Raw genomic sequence first — 24,054 nt, 5'->3', positions numbered from 1 at the left:
AGTGATGGGTGGTGGGGGGCCTTGAGGATAGAGGCTGGTTTCTCAAGATGTCCTCGATAGAGTGAAGACTGGTGCCCATGGTGTCGCAGGCTGAGTTAACAACCCTCTAGAATTTTTTTCCTGTCCTGAGCGTTGGCACCTCCGCACTAAATCTACCAAATCAGACTGCTCTCCACAGTACACCTCTAGTGGTTTTTCAAGAATCTTCAGTGGCATACTCAATCTCCTCACAAAGTACAGTTGCTGGCAAGCCTTCTTATTGACTGCATTGACACAGGGGCTCCAGGACATATCCTTGGAGATCCTTGACCCACTCCGCAGCTGACAACCTTGATTATAGGACTGGTGCATGTTTTCCTGACTTCCTCCTGAAGACCACAAAATCATCTCCTTGGTTTTGCTAATGTTGAGTGCAAGGTTCTGGGTGTGATGCCACTCAATGAAGTGATCTATTTCCCTCCTGTACACTTTCTCATTCATGTCTGTGATTCCATCATTTGTAACAGGAAGAATGTAAATTTGGAGCAAAATTTTAAAAAAACAATTCACCTGGTGAACCTGCCAGATAAAGCAACATCTGAAGAGAGTAAGGGAATGGTTGACGTTTCCAGTTGAGAAACTGCATCAGGACCAAAATGGCGGCCTGAAACAGACAAGTGCTAACGTTTCATTCAAAATAGTGGAGAAAGAATAGCCACTTTCAGTATAAATATTCAGTCCAAAAATGTTGACTGGTGTCGGACTCTGGCTTTACCCTCCCCTCAATTTGATCTATGTGTCGTCTGAGTCCAGCATGCTCGTTGAATGAAGTGATAGAGAAGGTATTCGGTTTCACAATAAGTTTATTACATAGCACAAGAATAAAGCTTAACAGAGCTCTGGTTCAGTCGTTAGTTCATAGGTCACCTGCTCGGTGAGCTATTCCCCAAAACTGACTCCCACTGTCCAGTCTCTTCTGTTTATATAGATCAACATTGTTACACTGAACAAGAGTTGGCTTTCTTTGATAGGCTCCTTGCCCAAGATTTATCCCAAGCAATTTCTTGCTCTGCAATTATCTATGGTGTAGCCCTCCCGTCTTAATCTCCAAGGCCAGAACATTCTGTTGTTTTAGTGTAACCTTGGGGAAGAAAGTATTTTCTCTCTTTGTATTTGGAGGCATAAAATTCTACACATACGACAATCAGCCAACTTTTCTACATACTGTGGCTGTTACTTAATTGCATTAATATTTCCCTTAAACAATATAATTGAAGTAAATAGTAAATTGTTACATAGTAATGGATTAATGAATACATAATGAATATTGCATAGGCATATTTTCCATGATTACTTAACCCCTTGGTTCCAACACTGGCCATATATTTCCCTGGATGGTTGCTTGTCCCGTTGAGTAAGGCCTCGACTTCCTCAGGAGTTTATGAAGGTTTGGTATGACATCAGAAACCCTGGCAAATTTCTACAGAAGTCTGGAATGCTGACCGCCTGCATCACAAGTCTGGTATGGGGACAAGAATATACCTGAGCGCAAAACCCTGCAAGGAATAGTGAACACAGCTCAGGATGTCACAGGCAAAACCCTCCCCACCATCAAGAACATCTACAGGGAACGCTGCCATCAGAGAGCACCTGCAATCATCAAGGATCCACACCATCCAGTTCTCGCTGCTGCCAACAGGAAAGAGGTACTGGTGCCACAAGACTTGAACCACCAGGTTCAGGAGCTGCTGCTCCCCCTCCATCATCAGACTCCTCAACCACAAACTCAATCAGAGATTATTTAAGGAATTTTACTTTTTTCCTCTCTATTGCAGTCAGTTTGCTTACATTTATTTGTCATGAATATACTCTGACAATAAATCAGAAATCTACCGTATATGTCATTGTACAGGACGATCTGAAACAAAAATTTCACCCTTAAAATCCATGTCGTCCTGTACAAAGGGTCTAACATTGTTACCTTGATGATGAAGTCTCAACGTTGCCATCATCTTCTTCCCAACTGCTTTGCAATCTCGCACATTCCCCGTTAATTGTTCGTGAAGTCTCAGCACTCCTCCGCAGAGTCCATCCACCCGGTCTGACAGCTGTTGGCTCTGTCCAGGCTTTAAACAGCTTGTTACAGGAGCTGACAGTAGTTTATTTTAAAATAGCCAAATAAAATTCAAAAACCTTTCAATGATCATTTTTTTAAATATTGCGTTTTGCTTTTAACACCATCTACTTATCAACAGCAAGGGCCAGATGAGGTCATCATAGAGAGTGGATCTCCCAGAGTCCACCCATTTTAATTCTCCATCCCATTCCCTTGCCAACATATCTCATGGTCCAAGGTCTCATGTACTGCTAGTCTGAGACCACCCATAAATTTGAGAAACAGCGCCTCATCTTCCAACTGGGCGCCCTCCAACCAGATGGCATTAATATCGACTTCTCTGGATTTCATTAAGAACCTCCGCGCCCTCCTATACAGGGTGTTCCTATGCTATTCAGGGAGTCCTCCTATACAGGGTGTTCCTATGCTATACAGGGTGGTCCTCCTATACAGGATGTTCCTATGCTATTCAGGGTGGTGCTCCTATACTGGGTGTTCTTATGCTAGACAGGGTGGCCTATACTGGGTGGTCCTCCTATACAGGGTTTTCTTATGCTATACAGGGTGGTCCTATACAGGGTGGTCCTCCAATACAGGGTGTTCCTATGCTATTCAGGGTGGTCCTCCTATACAGGGTGTTCCTATGCTATACAGGGTGGTCCTCGTATACAGGGTTTTCTTATGCTATACAGGGTGGTCCTATACAGGGTGGTCCTCCAATACAGGGTGTTCCTATGCTATTCAGGGTGGTCCTCCTATACAGGGTGTTCCTATGCTATACAGGGTGGTCCTCCTATACAGGGTTTTCTTATGCTACACAGGATGGTCCTATACAGGGTGATCCTCCTTTACATGGTGTTCCTATGCTATTCAGGGTGGTCCTCCTATACAGGGTGTTCCTATGCTATACAGGGTGGTCCTCCTATACAGGGTTTTCTTATGCTACACAGGATGGTCCTATACAGGGTGATCCTCCTATACATGGTGTTCCTATGCTATTCAGGGTGGTCCTCCTATACAGGGTGGTCCTATACAGGGTGGTCCTCCTATACAGGGTGTTCCTATGCTATTCAGGGTGGTCCTCCTATACAGGGTGTTCCTATGCTATACAGGGTGGTCCTCCTATACAGGGTTTTCTTATGCTACACAGGATGGTCCTATACAGGGTGATCCTCCTTTACATGGTGTTCCTATGCTATTCAGGGTGGTCCTCCTATACAGGGTGTTCCTATGCTATACAGGGTGGTCCTCCTATACAGGGTTTTCTTATGCTACACAGGATGGTCCTATACAGGGTGATCCTCCTATACATGGTGTTCCTATGCTATTCAGGGTGGTCCTCCTATACAGGGTGTTCCTATGCTATACAGGGTGGTCCTCCTATACAGGGTTTTCTTATGCTACACAGGATGGTCCTATACAGGGTGGTCCTCCTATACATGGTGTTCCTATGCTATTCAGGGTGGTCCTCCTATACAGGGTGGTCCTATACAGGGTGGTCCTCCTATACATGGTGTTCCTATGCTATTCAGGGTGGTCCTCCTATACATGGTGTTCCTATGCTATTCAGGGTGGTCCTCCTATACAGGGTGGTCCTATACAGGGTGGTCCTCCTATACATGGTGTTCCTATGCTATTCAGGGTGGTCCTCCTATACAGGGTGTTCCTATGCTATACAGAGTGGTCCTATACAGGGTTATAAGCTACGTTAAGTTGCACGTTCGCTCGTTGTTTGCCCTTATCAAGATGGCGGCGGCTCCCGCTCACCGTCGCGACCCACCAAACATGGTGACCGCCAGCAATCAGGGAGCCGGATTGACGCGGTGACGTCAGCACGTTGTTTCCCACCCATCCACTCGGCTCTGTCAGCGACCTCATGGGGAGCCTGTGGCGAGCGGGGCCGGCGGTGGCCGGAAGCCTTCTCCGGTGCGGAGTGGGCCGGCGGGGAGCTGCTCGGCGCCCCATCTACCCCCGGCAATGCGAGGAGGCCATTAACAGGCAGATCAACCAGGAGCTCGGCGCCTTCTATGTGTACCTGTCAATGGTGAGAGGGGCCAGGCCTGCGGCCTACATATCCCCAGCAAGAAGTAAATCCTGTACCAGCAGGGAGATCCGGGCCTCAAAGTGCAGCCTGTGACCAGCCATAACATCAGGAAAAAAGCATATCCCAACCATACCCACCAGCAAGCAGACGGGGCTCAATTCAATGGGAAGATGCTCCATTCAAGGGGACGGGGCTCCATTCAAGGGGAAAGGGCTCCATTCAAGGAGAAGGGGCTCCATTCAAGGGGAAAGGGCTCCATTCAAGGAGAAGGGGCTCCATTCAAGGGGAAAGGGCTCCATTCAAGGGGACGGGCTCCATTCAAGGAGAAGGGGCTCCATTCAAGGGGAAAGGGCTCCATTCAAGGGGACGGGGCTCCATTCAAGGGGAAGGGGCTCCATTCAAGGGGAAGGGGCTCCTTTCAAGGGGACGGGGCTCCATTCAAGGGGACGGGGCTCCATTCAAGGGGACGGGGCTCCATTCAAGGGGAAGGGGCTCCATTCAAGGGGAAAGGGCTCCATTCAATGGGATGGGGCTCCATTCAAGTGGACAGTGCTCCATTCAAGGGGAAGGGGCTCCATTCAAGGGGAAGGGGCTCCACTCAAGGGGAAGGGGCTCCATTCAAGGGGATGGGGCTCCATTCAAGGGGAAGGGGCTCCATTCAAGGAGAAGGGGCTCCATTCAAGGAGAAGGGGCTCCATTCAAGGGGAAAGGGCTCCATTCAAGGGGACGGGGCTCCATTCAAGGAGAAGGGGCTCCATTCAAGGGGAAAGGGCTCCATTCAAGGGGACGGGGCTCCATTCAAGGGGAAGGGGCTCCATTCAAGGGGAAGGGGCTCCTTTCAAGGGGACGGGGCTCCATTCAAGGGGACGGGGCTCCATTCAAGGGGAAGGGGCTCCATTCAAGGGGAAAGGGCTCCATTCAATGGGATGGGGCTCCATTCAAGTGGACAGTGCTCCATTCAAGGGGAAGGGGCTCCATTCAAGGGGAAGGGGCTCCACTCAAGGGGAAGGGGCTCCATTCAAGGGGATGGGGCTCCATTCAAGGGGAAGGGGCTCCATTCAAGGAGAAGGGGCTCCATTCAAGGAGAAGGGGCTCCATTCAAGGGGAAAGGGCTCCATTCAAGGGGACGGGGCTCCATTCAAGGAGAAGGGGCTCCATTCAAGGGGAAAGGGCTCCATTCAAGGGGACGGGGCTCCATTCAAGGGGAAGGGGCTCCATTCAAGGGGAAGGGGCTCCTTTCAAGGGGACGGGGCTCCATTCAAGGGGACGGGGCTCCATTCAAGGGGAAGGGGCTCCATTCAAGGGGAAAGGGCTCCATTCAATGGGATGGGGCTCCATTCAAGTGGACAGTGCTCCATTCAAGGGGAAGGGGCTCCATTCAAGGGGAAGGGGCTCCACTCAAGGGGAAGGGGCTCCATTCAAGGGGATGGGGCTCCATTCAAGGGGAAGGGGCTCCATTCAAGGAGAAGGGGCTCCATTCAAGGAGAAGGGGCTCCATTCAAGGGGAAAGGGCTCCATTCAAGGGGACGGGGCTCCATTCAAGGAGAAGGGGCTCCATTCAAGGGGAAAGGGCTCCATTCAAGGGGACGGGGCTCCATTCAAGGGGACGGGGCTCCATTCAAGGGGAAGGGGCTCCATTAAAGGGGAAAGGGCTCTATTCAAGGGGAAAGGGCTCTATTCAAAGAGAAAGGCCTCCATTCAAGGGGACGGGGCTTCATTCAAGGGGAAGGGGCTCCATTCAAGGGGAAAGGGCTCCATTCAAGGGGACGGGGCTCCATTCAAGGGGAAAGGGCTCCATTCAAGGGGAAGGGGCTCCATTAAAAGGGAAAGGGCTCTATTCAAGGAGAAAGGCCTCCATTCAAGGGGACGGGGCTCCATTCAAGGGGAAGGGGCTCCATTCAAGGGGAAGGGGCTCCATTCAAGGGGAAAGGGCTCTATTCAAGGGGAAAGGGCTCCATTCAATGGGATGGGGCTCCATTCAATGGGATGGGGCTCCATTCAAGGGGACAGTGCTCCATTCAAGGGGAAGGGGCTCCATTCAAGGGGAAGGGGCTCCATTCAAGGGGAAGGGGCTCCATGCAAGGGGAAGGGGCTCCATTCAAGGGGAAGGGGCTCCATTCAAGGGGAAGGGGCTCCATTCAAGAGGAAAGGGCTCTATTCAAGGGGAAAGGGCTCCATTCAAGGGGAAGGGGCTCCATTCAAGGGGCGGGGCTCCATTCAAGTGGAAGGGGCTCCATTCAAGGGGAAGGGGCTCCATTCAAGGGGAAAGGGCTCCATTCAAGGGGAAAGGGCTCCATTTAAGGGGAAGGGGCTCCATTCAAGGGGACAGGGCTCCATTCAAGGGGAAAGGGCGCCATTCAAGGGGAAAAGGCTCCATACAAGGGGAAGGGACTCCAAGGGGAAGGGGCTCAATTCAAGGAGACGGGGCTCCATTCAAGCGGAAGGGGCTCCTTTCAAGGAGAAAGAGCTCCATTCAAGGGGAAAGGGTTCCATTCAAGGGGAAAGGGTTCCATTCAAGGGGAAAGGGCTCCATACAAGGGGAAGAGACTCCATTCAAGGGGAAGGGGCTCAATTCAAGGAGACGGGGCTCCATTCAAGCGGAAGGGGCTCCTTTCAAGGAGAAAGGGCTCCATTCAATGACATGGGACTGTATTCAAGGACACGGGGCTCCATTCAAGCAGACGGGGCTCCATTCAAGGACATGGGACTCCATTCAATGACACGGGGCTCCATTCAAGGACACGGGGCTCAAACCTTGATTAAGGGTTCAAGGGAAGGAGCACAGTCCCACAGGCAGGAGGTATTAAGTGGATAAGGGAGGGAGGGCTCACCAGCAAATGGGGGGGGGGGGTGGCTGAATGGAGAGGGAAGGGGGTAGAGAGCTGGAGGAAAGAAGATAGGGATGGGAAAGGGAGGGACAATGGGGAGTAGGCAAGCAGAAACTGCTTCTACCAGTGGGACTCTGCTCCAGCAGGTGACCCCACCATCCCAACATTTTGTTCAGGCACATGCTCACATTATGTTCATATCTTGATGAAGGGCTCAAGCCCTAAATGTTGGTTATGTATCTATCTTTGCTCTGTAAAAAACAGTGTCTTACCTGCTGGGGTTCTCCATCTTTATGTTTTTACTTCAATCATGGTGTAGGAAAGCAGGGAAATCCAGCATATCTCACGTGCTCCATGAAAGCAAAAGAAAGAAGAACCAGTATTTCCATGGATATTTGTTTCTCCACTTTAAGAACCAGTACAAAAACCTTTGAACCTGACACTCTTGATTCACGCAGTGCGTTTACATCCCATTGAATCCAGTACAAATGGACGTGCTGTGCAAGCAGGCAATTTTGTACGTCCTACACAAAAGCACATTCAGTCACTGCTATCAGGGTGTAAGGTTAGTACAGGAAACTGGCCATGAGGTGAAGCATCAGCCAATCTTTTATCAATCTTATTGATTGGTAAAAGGAGGTTGAATTATCTTCGCAGACAGCCTTATCCTTTCATACAACCTCATGGCACCAGATGATGAAAACGTCATCTGATCACAGCAGAGTAATGGTTAAAAAACTAATTTTCAGGGTTGGCGTCAGAACGAGTCTTAGCGGTGGCATCAGGATAAACATGGGGGGGCACAATCTGACGTTAGAAAACTCACTCAGCAGAAGGGGGGGGGGTGCCTACCTGCCTACCGTGAACCACTCTGCGCCGTCTAAATTTAAAAAACAACACCGTAATAGGCTCCTCCAGCCCATGAGCTCATGCCACTCAATTAACCTACAACCCCAGTGGGAGGAAACTCCTTACAGTGCAGGATTCGAACACCGTTTGCTGGCGCTGTAATAGCGTTGCGTTAACTGCTGTACTATGTCACCCATATTTTTCACATAATTCAACACAATGCCTCGTCACTATCCATCTGTGCGATTGCCTGACACAGTGCCTCACAGCTCTGACAACCTAAATTCAATCCCTCCTTCATTTAGCCTCACAACTCCTGAAGCGCCTCTTGTGCTGTCTGAGGAGCTTGCACATTCTCCCTACGACCAAGAGGGTTCCAAGATTCTTTTTTCTCATGTAATAATACTAAAAATGTAATACACAAAGTTTCCCTTTGCCTGCTGCAAGGAGTCACCATTAGCATTGCCCGACACCCCTAACAGTAAGAGAAAAAGAAGCAAAAGGGAATCAGAATTTATTGTCATGAACAAGTTGCAAAATTTATTGCTTTGCTGCAGCTTCATAGTGCAAACATTCATATAAACCACCTTACAACCCCTTTACAGTGTCAGTGGACTTGGGTTCGAATCCCGCGTTGTCTGTAAGGCTTCATAGTGCAAACGTAGGAGACCAGAGACACAGCATTGCATGGATTTTCTCCAGGGGCTTCGGTTTCTTCCCACCATTCAAAACGTTCCGGGGGGGGGTGGGGTAGGTTAATGGGGCGTAAATCGGGTGACACAGATTCGTGGGCCGAAATGGCCTGTTATAATGCTGAATGAACTAAATTTAATTTAAAGTAGGACATTTGTTTCAAATGAAATATTTTGAATGTGGCTGAAGATTAGAAATAGGAACAACAAAATTTCTCGAAGTTGAAGTAAATTCACTTGCTATTTTTGTTAAAATGAAAAAGGAATCGGTTGGATTATAAGTATCTATGCTCATGCACATCGCCACATACATTACTTGCCCAGACTATACAGCATCTCCCACACCTGAATACTCAGCAGCCAGGAAGGACACAGGAGAGGCATGAGGGCATCACCAGCTGCCCTTTCCCTTTCAAGCTGGGCACGCTTGTGACTTACTATTCATCAATACTGGCTTCAAATCCTGAAATATAAAGGTGATAATTAAGGATGTGCAAAAAAATAGTGCCCTCATCCTGAAATTGAATTAGTACAAATAATGATGAGGATTTAAAGTGAGGGCGGAAGGGTCTTCGTTTAACATCTCATCTGAAAGATGACCATTTCAACAGTGAACAGCTCCTTCAGCGCTGGGACGGAGTGCCAGTAAAAACACCGAAATGCTGGAAGAACTCAGCAGGTCCCGCACAGTCCATCGAGGCTAAAGTTATATAACCGACGCAAAGGGCTCAGGCCTAAAACATCAGTCATATACCTTTACCTCCTATGGGCGGTCTGTGCTCCTCCAGCATTTCATTGTCCTTATTACAATCACAGCATCTGCAGACTTTCAGGTTTCACTTTAAAAGTTTCAGTGTCTGGAGAGGGACTGAAACCCACACCTGCTGACTCAGTAGAAGCACAATGCTGGAGAAACTCAGCAGGTCAGACAATGAATAAAGCAAAGATATATAACCAACGTTTCAGGCTTGACCCCTTCATCAAGTGTTTTCATTTTCACCTGCGATGTCTGCAGACTTTCGTGTTTTTCACCTGCTGACTCAGAGTGGGAATACGATACATTTCGGCCTCAAAAAAACTACCCTTAGTAGCGATGAGAAGCGGGTTGTGGGTTCTGGTCATCAGCAGATCCACAGGATTGCCAGATGGGAATTCTAGGACCTCGACACAACAGCTAAGAAGGAGGCAAGTTATGTTTTTGTCGAGATGGTGTACTCCTTGAAGATATTCTGTATGAAATGAATTTATCATAGGCAGGATTAACAACAAAATGAAAATGCTGGCGCTGCCGTTAACTACTGGTGCAAACGTAGGAGACCAGAGACACAGCATTGCTGCAAAGAGTTCAACAACCCAGTCCCAATGCTAGCAGCTCAGTACAGGCTTTAAACGGCCTGTTAATGAAACCAATGGTGTTTAACGCAGAGGTCTGTACCCAAGATGGCGGTGCCTCTGCTCAGCAGAAGTCATGAGGAGTTGCAGACTCCAGGGAAGAGTGGATTGGGGCTACGCTCCAGAAACGAGAAGATCATCCCCCATTGAGAAAGCGAAGCAGAGGAGGCGGCCCTATGGGATGTTGACCAAGGCAGTGAACCAGCGAGGGTCTCAGACCCACACAGGCGGCGGGCGACTTGCAGACAGGGGGTCCTGCATGGGCTGGAGACTGGATTACGGGAACCAAGTCAAGTCACCTTTATTTGTTAGAACCACGTAGCAGATTTACATAAACAAGTTAAAATATTAACATATATGCAATAAAGGTCCACGATACACTATCCACATATGTTCTGGGAATTCAGGAGCCTCATGGCTTGGCAGAAAAAACTTGCCCAATCTGGACGTAAGGACCAGAGTGCTACGATACCTCCTACCAGATGGCAGAAGGGAAAAAAGTTAGTGTGAAGTCCTTCTTAATGTTTATTGCTTTCTGCGTCCATCATGTGTGGTAGATGTCTGTCATGGTAGGAAGAGAGACCCCATGATCTTTTCTGTTGACTTCACTATCCTCTGCAGGGTCTTGGTCTGAGGTGGTACAGCTTACAAATCTGGCGGTCATGGCAATTTCACAGGATGCCCTTAATACATCCTCGGTAGAATGTAGTGAGGATGGAGGGTGGGAGGTGGACTTTTCTCAGCCTTTGCAGGAAGAAGAGGCGCTGCTGGGCTTTCTTGGCTATGGACCTGGTTTTAGGTGAGATTCTTTGCCAAGTGCACCCCAAGGAACTTGATACTCTTGACGATTTCAATGATCAAGCCGTCGGTGGTCAGCAGGGAGTGGACCCACCCCCCCCCCCCCCCACCTCCAGGCCCTCTCTAAGTCGACCACTTTTATTAACGTTCAGAAACAGGTTGTTGGGTCTGCACCAGTCTGTTAACAACTGCACCTCGCCTCTGTATGCGCTTGCTTCTCTTTCTCTCTTACTGTAAGGGGCACTGGGAAACGACACTAATGACAACTCTGCCTTACAGTGGGCAGAAGGCAATTTTATGTACTATTACATGATAACAAAGGAATCTTGAACATGCAATCCTCATCCTTTATTTTTGAAAAGATGCTGATCATCTGCCACTTCAGCTGCTGCCGCCCAGTACTATTGGATAAGGAATTTTGGATTTGGAGCCAGCGACAAAGAGGAGGAATTGGATAGAATATTTCAATGTCAGGATGGCACGTGACTTGAAGGACAGCAGAGATGATCCCATTGCCAAGCATCTATAACCACCCTATCCCTCCTTGAGGTTGCACATGTTGGAGCTGTTGTAGATGTCTTGGTGATTACTGCAGTGAATCTAGTTGATGGTACAATGTACTGTGTTGGAGTAAGTAAAATTTATGATAATGACTGTCAGATATCAGATTTATTGTCAGAGAAGGTGCACAACATCACATACAACACTGAGATTTTTTTTTGTGGGCGAGGCAGAATTACCACTTATTTGTAGTGCAAAAATACTGTACTCAGCCTACATGTAAATAAATAAAGAAATGTAAACTGTGCAATACAGAGAGAGAAATAAGCAATAAAGTGCACAAGTAAGAGTGCTTAAATGAGTCCCTGATTGAGTTTGTGGTTGAGGAGTCTGATGGTGGAGGGGCAGCAGCTGTTCCTGAACCTGGTGGTGCGAGTCTTGTGGCACCGCTACCTCTTTTCTGATGGCAGCAGCGAGAGCAGAGTGTGTGCTGGGTGGTGCAGATCCTTGATGATTGCTGCTGCTCTCCGATGTCAGTGACCCCTGTAGATGTTCCCGATGTGGTGGAGGGTTTTGCCTGTGATTGGGCTGTGTTCATTACCTTTTGCAGGACTTTACACTCAGTGGTATTGGTATCGGTCAGCACACTTTCCATCACACATCCATGGAAATTTGCCAGGGTTTCTGATGTCATATCAAACCTTTGACAACTCCTGAGCAAGTAGAGGATTGTTAAGAGTTTATTGAGTACTGTTGTAACTCTACTCATTCAGGCAGATGATTCCTGACATGCTTGTAGATTTTGAGAGAGCTGTGAAGAGTGAAAAGTTGATCAAGAATCTTGCTCGTTTCTAATCTGCATTAACAGTCACAAGATTCTATGAGGCGAACCCCATTAAATTTCTGCTATCAAAATGGCCTGTTTCTCTTTCAGTCATATTACTTCGACCGCGATGATGTTGCTTTGAGAAACTTTGCCAAGTTCTACAAGGAGCAATCTACTGAGGAACAGGAACATGCTGAGAAGCTGATGAAATTTCAGAATCTACGTGGAGGCCGCATCAACCTGCAAGATATCAAGGTTAGTGAGAGAGAAGAATCTCTCTCTCGCCCTCTCGCTCTCTCTCTCGCCCCTCCCTCTCTTTTCCGAGAATCTTACAAGTTAAGGATGTAATTAGTAAGTCAGCATTTGTTGACCATCCTCTTCGCTGATTGAGTAGTTGGTCGTAAATCACATTTGGTCAGCCTGTTGAAAGTTGTGCACAGATCTGCAGAATTAAAATCCATGAAATAAAAGAATGACAATATATTTCTGTCAGGGTGAGCCATGGGGGAAGACTAATTAAAATACGATTGAATTTTGTATCAAGATTGAAAGTAAAGAAAATAAAAAATTAAAAAATAAAAAAAAAAAGATTGAAAGTAAAGTAAAACCCTGGTGTCTGGAATTCAGGCAATCGGCAAAATAATCCATGAAAATACATTTAGAAATATAAATAACTAAGAATAAAATAATTCCTAAAAATACATGTTTAAAATTGTAAAAATAAATGTTCTCTTTAGTAACACATAAACCTTTAGTGAAGATGGAGTAAATTTTCAGCCAGCGAAGTGCCTTGGTCGTGCTTTGCTCATAGCAGTTGTTTGAATTAAGTTGTGTGAAACAGCAACGGCGTCGCCCAGGATGAAGCCGCTCACCATTGGGGTGACTCTCTTAAAGTGTCTTCTTATCCCTGTTTAATAAGAGTCCGAGGCTTTATCTGTAAACTTGGGGGTTGGGAGGGGGAGGGGGTAATTATCTGTAATGCTATTGCTCGTCTTTCGGGCAGCTCCGTGGAGGAGGAGGAACCTGCAGATGCAGCGACGGTTAAATGTTTTCAAAGAATGTGACTGAAAATAAAGTAAAATGTTTTAAGGTTTATATATTCTTTCAATGTTTATATATTCAGTGTAAGTACAGTGTAGTATTTTTGTCTTTTAAACTGTTTATTCTTAATGCAGGTGTATAAGTAAAGCATTGTAAAGCAAAGTCCAAAGTAACTGGAAAATACACTTATCTGGCATTTATCAATCCCTATAGTTGCCAGATACCAGGGGTTTTACTGTTTAATTTTAAACCAGGTCCTAAATGTAAACAAAACAATCTGCATGAGATGTTAGTTGGCTAGGAAATATTATATATTTCATGTTTCCGCACAACATTGATGAAGATCGTTTTGGTGTGATGGTAGACAAGCATCAATTAATATTTGCTACAAATGTAGTAAATCTTCGTCCGCGAAGCCAAGCTAAAGAAGAGAGAGAAGAGACTACAAATGTATATCCTTCTAAGACACAAAAATAAACCAGGAAAAGAGCTAATGAGAAGGTAGTATTTAGAGTCCATCTTATAATATTCCCAAAAGGTGAACAGGATTTAGATGGGGAATATTTCAAATTTCTGTAAAGGTTGACAGAGGATATGTGGAATGAGCTGCCAGAGGAAGTGGTGGCGGGGGAGTCACGTGATGGAGTAGTGGCCGGACGGTGAACTCCAGCCCTCTCCAGAAAAGTCGGGAAAAACAAAGGAAAACACAAAGGCACAGAAATAAAAGTTACAGAAAAGTGAGTATAAAGGTGGAAAGAAGATGGCGACAAAAAATAAAAATCGAAAGCAACGGTAAGAAGAGAGGAAGAGAAGACAAAGGAGGAAAAAGGTGAAGGCCTTACCTGTCCGAAGAGGCCCGCTGCGGAGAGAGAAACCCGCTCCCTCAGGTCGGTAAATAATGGACTACAAAAATGGCTCGCTGAGCCGAGTAAAAGTGCGCAACCGCGCATGTGCGAGGATTCGCGCATGCGCGATGCGAATGAAAAAAAACACACCGACGGGAGGGGGGACCAGCTGGGGAGTCGATCTCCACAGCCGGCAACGACAGCTGCAGAACACCTGCAGCAAGAAGAGACCACAGAAGACAATAGAAACAAGAAAGAAGAGAAGGAAAGGGCACCAAAGAAACAACAGATGGTCAACCCAGAGGAAGAAGAAGAGGAAGAGTTCAGTGAAATAGAAGAAGAAAAGAAAGGCAAGATAAAGGATATACTTTCTCTTATTAAAGGATACATGGAGTCATTTAAAGAATGGAAAAAACAGGAATTTAAGGATTTAAGAAAAAGAATAAACAACACAGAAGAGAAAATAAATAAAATGGAGATGACCTTAACAGAAATGGGAAAGAAAATGGACAAGATGGAAAAGCGGGCAGTAGCAGCAGAAATGGAGGTAGAAGACTTAAAAAAGAAATTGGAGGAATCTAATAAAAAAACTAAAGAGACACAAGAACTACTAGCTCAAAAAATAGATACAATGGAAAATTATAACAGAAGAAATAACATAAAGATAGTGGGCCTTAAGGAAGATGAAGAAGGCAAGAATATGAGGGAGTTTATAAAAGAGTGGATCCCTAAGACCCTAGGATGTCCAGAACTACAGCAAGAAATGGAAATAGAAAGGGCACATAGAGTATTGGCCTCTAAACCACAACCACAACAAAAACCAAGACCTATTGTAGTAAAATTCCTAAGATATACTACAAGAGAAAAGGTACTAGAGAAGACAATGGAAAAAGTAAGAGAGGGCAACAAACCACTGGAGTACAAAGGGCAAAAAATCTTCATTTATCCAGATATAAGTTTTGAACTCCTAAAGAAGAGAAAAGAGTTCAATACAGCAAAGGCGATTTTATGGAAGAAAGGGTATAAATTTATACTAAAGCATCCAGCGGTATTGAAAATATTTATTCCAGGACAACAAAACAGACTATTCTCGGATCCAGAAGAAGCACGAAAATTTGCAGAACAATTACAAAATAGACTGAGGGATGAAGACGTGTAATGAGAGTAAAAATGATCACGATTGATATGTATGTGGGTAAAGAGGTATAAGAGTGTATAGGTATAATGTGCATACGTGAATGTATCTGTACTTAGAGGAAAATATAGATAGTATAGACAAGAATTAATAAGGGAAGGTAATGGAATAGAGAGAATAAGGAGGGAATTAAAAGAGTGACCTTTGTGACATATGAAAAGTGAAATCTTTTCTGGGGGGGGGCGGGGTGAGGGGAAATAGCGGTCACTGCAAAATCAGTTGACGCTTGCGAGTAGATTCGCAAATCCAAATGGAGAGGGGAGATGTGGTTGTCCGACAAGGGATAAAGGACAACTCAGGAGGGGAAGGGGAGATTGGGGATAAATAAGATAGAAATAGGAGAATAAGGAAAATGTTGGATGTTGTAGGAATGTTGTCTTATAAAGAGTTGAAAATAAGAAAACAGAAATGGAAAAGGAGGAAAGGTAATGATGGAAAAACGGAAAGAGAAGATAAACAAAATATAAAAGGGCTACGCTGAACTATATGACTTTAAATATTAATGGAATACATAACCAAATTAAAAGGAAGAAACTACTAAATTTAAATGAATAAATGTATTCCATTAGAAAAAATAACATATAGGTTAAGAAATAATATTGAAATATTCGAACAAGTATAGGAGCCTTACATTAAATACAATAGCGAAAACCTACCGGGGACAAACATTATCTAAGTTGATGGAAGGAGAAGAAAAGAAAAGAATGGACTCAGTAGAATTTCTGGTGTATTTTTGTTGAATGACAACATTGTCTGACTGGCTTAATGCAACCTAGATTGTATACCTAAAATGGATGAGGGGGGGTGGTGGGGGGGTGGCTTGGGAGGAGGGGGGGGGGGGAGAAAAAGTCACTGTATATGTGTGAAAAAGAAATAGTGTATATCATGGCTAATGTGATTTATGGTGTGAAAAATAAAAATAATAAAAAAAAAAAAAAAAATTATGTAAAGGTTCAGGAAAAAAACTGGAAAGAAAATGAGAGGTATAGATTCTTAAATTGTACACCATAGAAGCTGTCCCTTTGACCCAAGTTGTCCAGGCTACCAAGATGCCTATCTATGCTAATCCCATTTTCCTGGACCTGGTCCAAACCCACCAAACCCTTTTCTCTAGGCATTAACATTGACTTCTCTGGTTTCTGCCAGCCTGCCCTCCATTCTCCCTCCCATCCCTTTCCCTTTCCTCCAGCTCTCCATCCTCTTCCATCTCCATTCACAGAGCCATCTCCCCTCCTCACCATTCTGTTTGGGCGCCTGCCCACATTTTTTAATATCTTGTTTTGGGTTCAAGCCCAAAACATTGGTTCTGTATCTTTATATTTGCTATCTAAAGGACACTGTTTGACCTGCTGAGTTTCTCCAGCGTTGTGTTTTAATTTCAGCTACGGTGTCTGTAGACTTTTGTGTTTTACTTTGCTTTTTTCTTTTCCAATCCACATACATATCCAAATGATTTTTAAACATTGTAATTGTGCTTGCTTCCACCACCTGCTCTGGCAGACCTTTCCTTACTTGCAACATCTTGAGTGTGATCAAATTACCCCAATAAATCTCAGCAGAATATTCTGGAATTTAGGAATCCCTATGCCATTGGTGCTCTGTGATTAGTAAGGGATGTGGGTGGAAAGAAAATGTTTGAAAACCACTGCTGTAGATGAATCCTTGAAGTTAAAATGCTGGTAAAGCAAACAAACAGGAAGGCAAACAGTGCATAACCCTCATCTAAAAAAACAAGAGGCCCAAGGGATGCCTCGTATCGAAACCAGGATGCGAAAGGGTGCCGAGGTCATTGGGGGCATCCCGATCATGCCAGAGGTTTGGATCTTGAGCTCGTTGGACTGAAGGTTGTGTCTGGGGCAGCGCTGGAGGCGAATCCATGGTCACTCAATGACTCTGGGGGGAACGACTCACTTTTGTTCCTCTTTCTCTGACTTCAGGGGCACCGGGGAATTTCTGCTGATGGCAAATCTTTGCTAAAGAAAATTTTGTGTAATATTGCATTTTCTTTTTTATTACAATGGCAATAAAATAATCTTGAAGCTTCAAATGCAGGAAGGAATGAAGTATAATTTATAGAAATGGGAGAGAGGGTTATACAATGAGGAGAACTTGTGAAGACCGGGCCTCTCCTCTGGTTTAGAAGCACAAGAGGTGATATCATAGAGTTTTAATGAGCTTGAAAGGGTGGAAGTAGAAAAATTGTTACTCCTGATTGGAGTGTATAGGTTCAGGGATTGCAGTAAAGGATTTGGTCATTTAGGACTGAGGTCAAAAAATATTCACCCAAACAGCAGTGATCCAATGAAATTCAGTAGCCAAGGGGACCCTCTTGCAGTGGATATTACAGTATATACTCATGTAAAAGTCAATTTTGTAGACCAATTCTAATGTTAAATTTGTTGGGTGGATTATTACCTGGATATTACTTTTGAGGGCCTGAAATTTGCACTAGAATCCAAAAGACCATGTCAGTAACAGAAGTCCAAATGATCTGTAAATGAATAAAGAACAAAAACACAACAAATTAAAATAATGACACAGAGCTGGCGCATCAAAACAAAAGTCTTACCACGGGGTGGGGGGGCGCGGGTCTATGGTAAGTATCTGCGTCGACAGAGGCATCGGCAATTCCAATCGGCGGGCAGCTGGGGCCAAGGTGAGAGTCCGCGTTCGAAGCATTAGAAGCAACAATGGGCGGGCAGCTGAGGTGAGAGTCTGTGCTCGAGGTGGCAGGAGGTCCGATCAGCGGGTGGCAGGGGCTGAGGTGACAGTGCATGTCTGAGGCATAGGGAGCTTCAATCAGCGGGTGGCAGGGGTCGAGGTGACAGTGCATGTCCGAAGCATGCGGAGCTCCGATCGGCGGGTGGCAGGGGTCGAGGTGACAGTGCACTTCCGAGACATTGGCAGGTAGCAGGGGTCAAGGTGACAGTGCATGTCTGAGGCATGGGGAGCTCCAATCGGCCTGTGGCAGGGGCCGAGGTGACAGTGCATGTCCGATGCATGGGGAGCTCTGATGTCAGGCTGAGACAAGAGACTAACATCGACCTTTACACGAGATATATGGAAAATTACAGACTTTTTGGGCAAAAATAGAGGGTCGACATACACGAGATCAACTTTTACATGTGTATATACGTTACTTCTCAAACCAGCAATTGGTATATTCTTGCAGTATGGGAAAATCAAGGAATATAGGGTAAGTGCAGGAAAGTGGTACTGAGGTAAAAGATCAGCCATGTTCTTAATAAATGGTGGAGCTGATACAAGGGACCATTTTTCTGCTGCAATGTGTGAATTGGAGGTGAGCCTGCAAATAGTGGCATACCCATGCCCTTGTCGTTCTTGCTAAGGGAGGTTGGGAGGAACTGTCGGCTTCAAAAGTAAATTGCATTTTATACACACCGTAGGCACATTGTGTCAGTAGTGGAGCAGGTCTATTAATAGACTACCAGTCATGCAGGCTGCCTTCTACTGGATGGTGTGAACCTTCCTGTGTTTTCAGAAGCCTTACCAGGATGAGTGGGGCAACGGCTTGGAGGCAATGGAGCATGCACTGGAGTTGGAGAAAGAGGTCAATCAAAGCATTTTGGACCTGCACAAACTGGCGAGTGAACAGAACGATCCCAATGTAAGTATGTAAACATTATCAACTCATGGCCGCCCTGATTTTGTGCTTAATTTACAAGATCACGATATAGGAGCAGAAGTAGGCCAATTGGCCCATCGAGGCTCCTCCGCCATTTTATCATAAGCTGATCCATTCTCCCACTCAGCCCCACTCCCTGCGTTTCTCTCTGTAATTCTTGATGCCCTGACTAATCAAATACCTGTCAATCTCTGACTTAAATACGCCCAATGACATCATTTTCACAGCAACAGGTTCCAGACTCATGACTCTAGCTAAAGAAATTTCTCCACATCTCTGTTTTAAATTGACACCCTTTAATCCCGAAGTTGTGTCCTCTTGTCCTCGACAACCCCCCCCCATCATGGGAAGCAACCTTGTCACATCTACTCCGTTCAGGGCTTTCAGCATTTGAAATGTCTATGAGGTCCCTCTCATCCTTCTGTACTCCAATGAGTACAGTTCATGGGCCCAATTAGCATTCCTCATGTGTTTACCCTTTAATTCATTTATAGTGCACAAATTGGAAGGAAATTTGGAGAAGTAGTTAAAGTCACCATAATAAATCACGATCAGTGATAGGGATAGAGCATGAAAACACAAACAAATTCAGTCAAGTAACTGAAAATTAAAAGCTGATGTCAACTAAGTGGCATATTCTGTTTGAAGAGACAAGGAAGCAATTTCAACAGCATGGTGAACAGGCCTTTCTGGGCCACGAGCCCGTGCCGCCCAATTACACCCCATTGACCTACACCCCCAGTACATTTTGAAGGGTGGGAGGAAACCGAAGCCACCCCCCACCCCCCCCCCCCCCGGAGGAAACCCACGCAGACACAGGGAGAGCGCACAAATTCCTTACAAGTAGCACCTGGTTCGAATCACTGGCACCGCAACAGCGGTTCTGCCAATTGAGCAAGTATTTGAGGGAAAAGTCCAGCTTCTCCAGCCTGAGGAAACAACGTCTCAGCCTCCACTCATCTCAGAATCACACGTTTCAGTGACACGGGGAAAGAGAAGGAAGACTGAGTGAACCTCGTCTTTAAACAGTCAGCCTCCTGAGATTTCATTTGGGAAAAAGAATTTTATAATTCGATCTGATTTTATTCACCTTGAAAGGTAATAGGTTAACCACACCTCCCCCCACCCACCCCCACCCCACCCCCCCCCCCCCCCCAATCTTGACTCACCAACAGTAAATCTGGAGGGGAACAAGCATGTCAGAATCAGAATTTATTGCCATGAACAAGTCACAAAATTTGGTGTTTTGTGGCAGCGTCGCAGTACACCATCTTACAACAATAATAAATGATTAAATAGTAGTAATTTGATTCATTGAGGAATCTGATGGCGGCGGGGAAGAAGCTCATCTTTAGGCTCCTGTACCTCCTTCCTGAAGGGAGCAGAGTGAAGAGGGAATGACCTGGGTGGGGGTCTTTGAGGATAGAGATGACTTTCTTAAGACAACACCTCCTGTAGACGTCCTCGATGGAGTGAAGTCTGGTACCTGTGATGCTGTAGGCCAAGTTAACAACCCTCTGGAGTTTTTTTCTTCTCCTGAGAGTTGGCTCCTCCATACCAGGGAGTGATGCAGCCAGCCAGAATGCTCTCCTTGGTACACCTGTGGAAGTTTCTATTTTCCCTTGTGAGAAGTGGACAGAAGTATTACCCAATATTCATGACTGAGCTTCCTACTGGTGGTTTTAAAGTTATTTACATATCAGTTACATTGCATTAAATACCAGGCAATAACGTCAATGATTGAAATGTCTTATGAGGCAAGACTAACAGATCTCGGGCTCTTCTCCATGAACGAAAAAGGATGAGAGGAGATTTAATAGAGGTCTACCAAATTATGAGAGGTATAGATAGGGTGAAAAGCTAGCACCTTATTCCCGGGGCGAGAGTAGCAAACAACAGAGGGTTTCAGTATAACATGAGCGGAGAAAAGTTTAGGGGAGATGTCAGGGTTATGTTTTTTTTACACAGAAAGTGGTGGGACCTTGGAATGCATTGCTAGCAGTGGTGATTGAGGCTGGTACAATAAGGACATTCGCCTTCTGGGCACCCTTTAATTCAATGGCATTAATATCCGTCTGAGCACCCAACCGAAAGGCATTAACCACAATAGCATGGATCTCCCAGTGGCCACTCATTTCTATTCCCTTCCTGACATATCTGTCCATGGTCTTGTGCACTGCCAGATTAAGACCACCTGCAAATTGGAGGAACAACACCTCATCTTCCATCAGGGCCCCCTCCAACCGGACGGCATCAACATCACCTTCTCCAGTTTTCATTAAACACCGCCCTTCTTTGTCCCCCTGTTTCCTTTCCTCTAGATCTTTCTCTCTCTTTCCTTTTCCCTCTGTCTCATCTTTCCTCTTATCCAATTAACACCTTTTGTTTGTTGGTCTGGAGTTTTTCTTCCGGTTTTTATTCAGACACCTCCCTGCTTTTTGTTTATACCTTGATGAAGGGATCAGGTCCAAAATGTTGGTGGATGCTGCAAGACCGGCTGAGTTCCTGAAGCATTTCTGTGTGACTTCTACATTTAAAACTCTTAGGCACATGGAAGCATTAAAAATACAGGATTATGGGTGTGAGGTAGGGAAGGTGTAGCTGGCTGCTACAAGCTATGGCTCTGCAGGGCCTGTAGCACAGGAGAGGTTATAGCTGCATGCAGGTTAACTCAGAAAGAACACACTGATCCCAGAAAGAACGACACAAACCCCAGTCAAGTGTAGTTAACACTGAGCCTTTTTGGGCTCACAGCCTTGCTTTTATTCTCAAGCTGAGGGGTGTGGTCATAACCCTCTCAGCGCTGATTGGTGTGTTGGTGATCCGCTTTCCCTGATAGGCCAGTTAAGCTCTGGCCAATTGGAGGGCAGCGCTGCGGGCCTCGTGCAGCCTGCTGGACCGTCACGCTCATCCTTCATTTTGTGAGGCCCCAATTGGGGGGGGAGGTGGGCTGCAAAGGGCGGCTACAAAGGTTTAGACTGTTGATTAGGTTTCTATCAATCGGCACAACAACGTCGGCTCAAATGCTGTAGTGCTGTGCTGTAGTGTTCTATGTCTTCCAGCAGTTGGCTATCTGGAGTTAACCTCTGTTGCATTTTGTGAAATATTCACTCCTTGATTATTTGAAGTGTACAAAGAAACATTTCCAGTTTCAAGTGACAATATCCTTCCTATGTTATTCTTATTCACTCCAAGGCTAAAATATTGAGCTCTTATTAGGCACTTTTACAGCCGCTGAGAAGAAAACTTTTGCATAATTCCATCCTGTAATTTTTTCCACCAAGACCTATACACTTTTCTATAGAGTGGCTGCAGTCTAAATTGACCGAAGACACTCTGTAAGAAACTGAGCTAATGAATATGACGCCCACCCATCCACGTTCACCCTCTGATAAACTCCACGACACAGGAAGGCAGGGTTAAAGTACTTCCTGTGTAAACAACCACTCTGAAGGTGAGAAAGCTGTTTTTTTCCAAAGTATTCCAACTGCGACACAGGAAGGCAGTGTAAAAGTGCTTCCTGTGAAAACGATTACTCCAGAGGTAAGTATATAAATTTTTTTACAGAATTTCTCCTTTTTTTCTGTGTAAAAAAAATTATAATTCTCATCTGAGCAAACTATGAATTAAATGACACTGAGAAAATCTTCAATGTTACATTTTCTTCCTGTTACAGCTATGTGAGTTCTTGGAGTCAAACTACTTGAATGAGCAACTTGAGGCCATTAGGAGACTTGGAGATCACATCACCAACTTGAAGAGACTGGGAGCCCCTGAGAATGGTATGGGGGAGTACCTGTTCGATAAGCACTCCCTGGGAGAGAGCAGTTAATGTATGTGCTTTGAAGAACTTCCCCACCCCATCCCCATCCCCGACAGGAAGTACCTTAAGCCTGCCTTTTCTCACTTTCTGAAACTTGTAAACGACCCAATTGTGAAAAATTCTATTGTTCCCCTATCCTGGCCCAAGTGTTAGTTTAGAACTATTATTGCCAACCTAGTCCTGGTCAATAGGAGCAGAATAAAGATGACATATTGGACAAGCATCATTCATGGAATACCAGTATGTTGCTGTCTGAAAAGAATAAAAACTATTAAAACTTTCCATTTTGCTGTCAGTTTCTTCCAGATCTAAAAAGGGAGAAGGCCCTTTTAAACAAATAGAAATCTTCACCACTTCATGAAACCCTGGACAACAATTTTTTTTTCTCCAAAAGTTTGCTTCCTGAAAAGAAATTGGGGATTATGATAGACAACTTCAAGCTGAACACAAAGATCATTCCAGATTTTCTGTATCACATCGGAAGGTGGAGAAACATTCAATTAACGTTTATTGAATTGATCATATTTAATCTCATCGTGACGCTGGCACATTGCGTTAAGTTCAACTGACCTAAAAATGTTTTGCTACTGATTTAGAGAAATTGAAATTAACTGAATCAAATACCTTTTCAGTGCCCACTCTAATAATTATTGCTTTAATTTTAATTTTTTTTTTGTGTTTGATCCATAATGAGAATTGTCCTTGATTCTTTGGCTTGGCGGACGAAGATTTATGGAGGGGGTAAATGTCCACGTCAGCTGCAGGCTCGTTTGTGGCTGACAAGTCCGATGCGGGACAGGCAGACACGGTTGCAGGGGAAAATTGGTTGGTTGGGGTTGGGTGTTGGGTTTTTCCTCCTTTGCCTTTTGTCAGTGAGGTGGGCTCTGCGGTCTTCTTCAAAGGAGGTTGCTGCCCGCCGAACTGTGAGGCACCAAGATGCACGGTTTGAGGCGATATCAGCCCACTGGCGGTGGTCAATGTGGCAGGCACCAAGAGATTTCTTTAGGCAGTCCTTGTACCTTTTCTTTGGTGCACCTCTGTCACGGTGGCCAGTGGAGAGCTCGCCATATAACATGATCTTGGGAAGGCGATGGTCCTCCATTCTGGAGACGTGACCCACCCAGCGCAGCTGGATCTTCAGCAGCGTGGACTCGATGCTGTCCTTGATTATGTTTTTGGATAATTTTCAGGACTCGCTACAAGTGGGATAAATGTTCATATTCTAGGGGAGATCCAAATGATTGATTAATATAATTGTTTTAATTTTTTAATATTTTCTTTTATTAGTCTTCCCAAGCAGTTTCTGCATAGATCTGTTCTTTGTGAGACATGGAAGAAAGCCTGGAGTTGTTCAAGTGAACCGGTACGGACTTGAAGGGCCGACATGGCCTGTTTCCGTGCTGTAAACGGTTGGATGGGTCACGTCTCCAGAATGGAGGACCATCGCCTTCCCAAGATCGTATTATATGGCGAGCTCTC

At 45.4% G+C, this 24,054-nt stretch overlaps 1 protein-coding gene across 1 annotated transcript; it reads left to right on the top strand.

Moving 5' to 3' along the window:
• Positions 1–3,946: 3,946 nt before the first annotated feature.
• Positions 3,947–22,857, top strand: LOC138747929 (ferritin heavy chain-like). Its single transcript, XM_069907577.1, has 4 exons — positions 3,947–4,139; positions 12,134–12,280; positions 18,609–18,734; positions 22,429–22,857. The coding sequence occupies exons 1-4, from the start codon at positions 3,972–3,974 to the stop codon at positions 22,582–22,584; spliced, it is 597 nt and encodes a 198-aa protein (XP_069763678.1). The 5' UTR covers positions 3,947–3,971; the 3' UTR covers positions 22,585–22,857.
• Positions 22,858–24,054: the final 1,197 nt, after the last annotated feature.

Source organism: Narcine bancroftii, chromosome 13 (genome assembly GCF_036971445.1).
Source record: "Narcine bancroftii isolate sNarBan1 chromosome 13, sNarBan1.hap1, whole genome shotgun sequence".
Classification (NCBI taxonomy): Eukaryota; Metazoa; Chordata; class Chondrichthyes; order Torpediniformes; family Narcinidae; genus Narcine; species Narcine bancroftii.
Note: the sequence above shows the minus strand (reverse complement) of the source record. Positions and strands in the feature narration are given on the sequence as shown.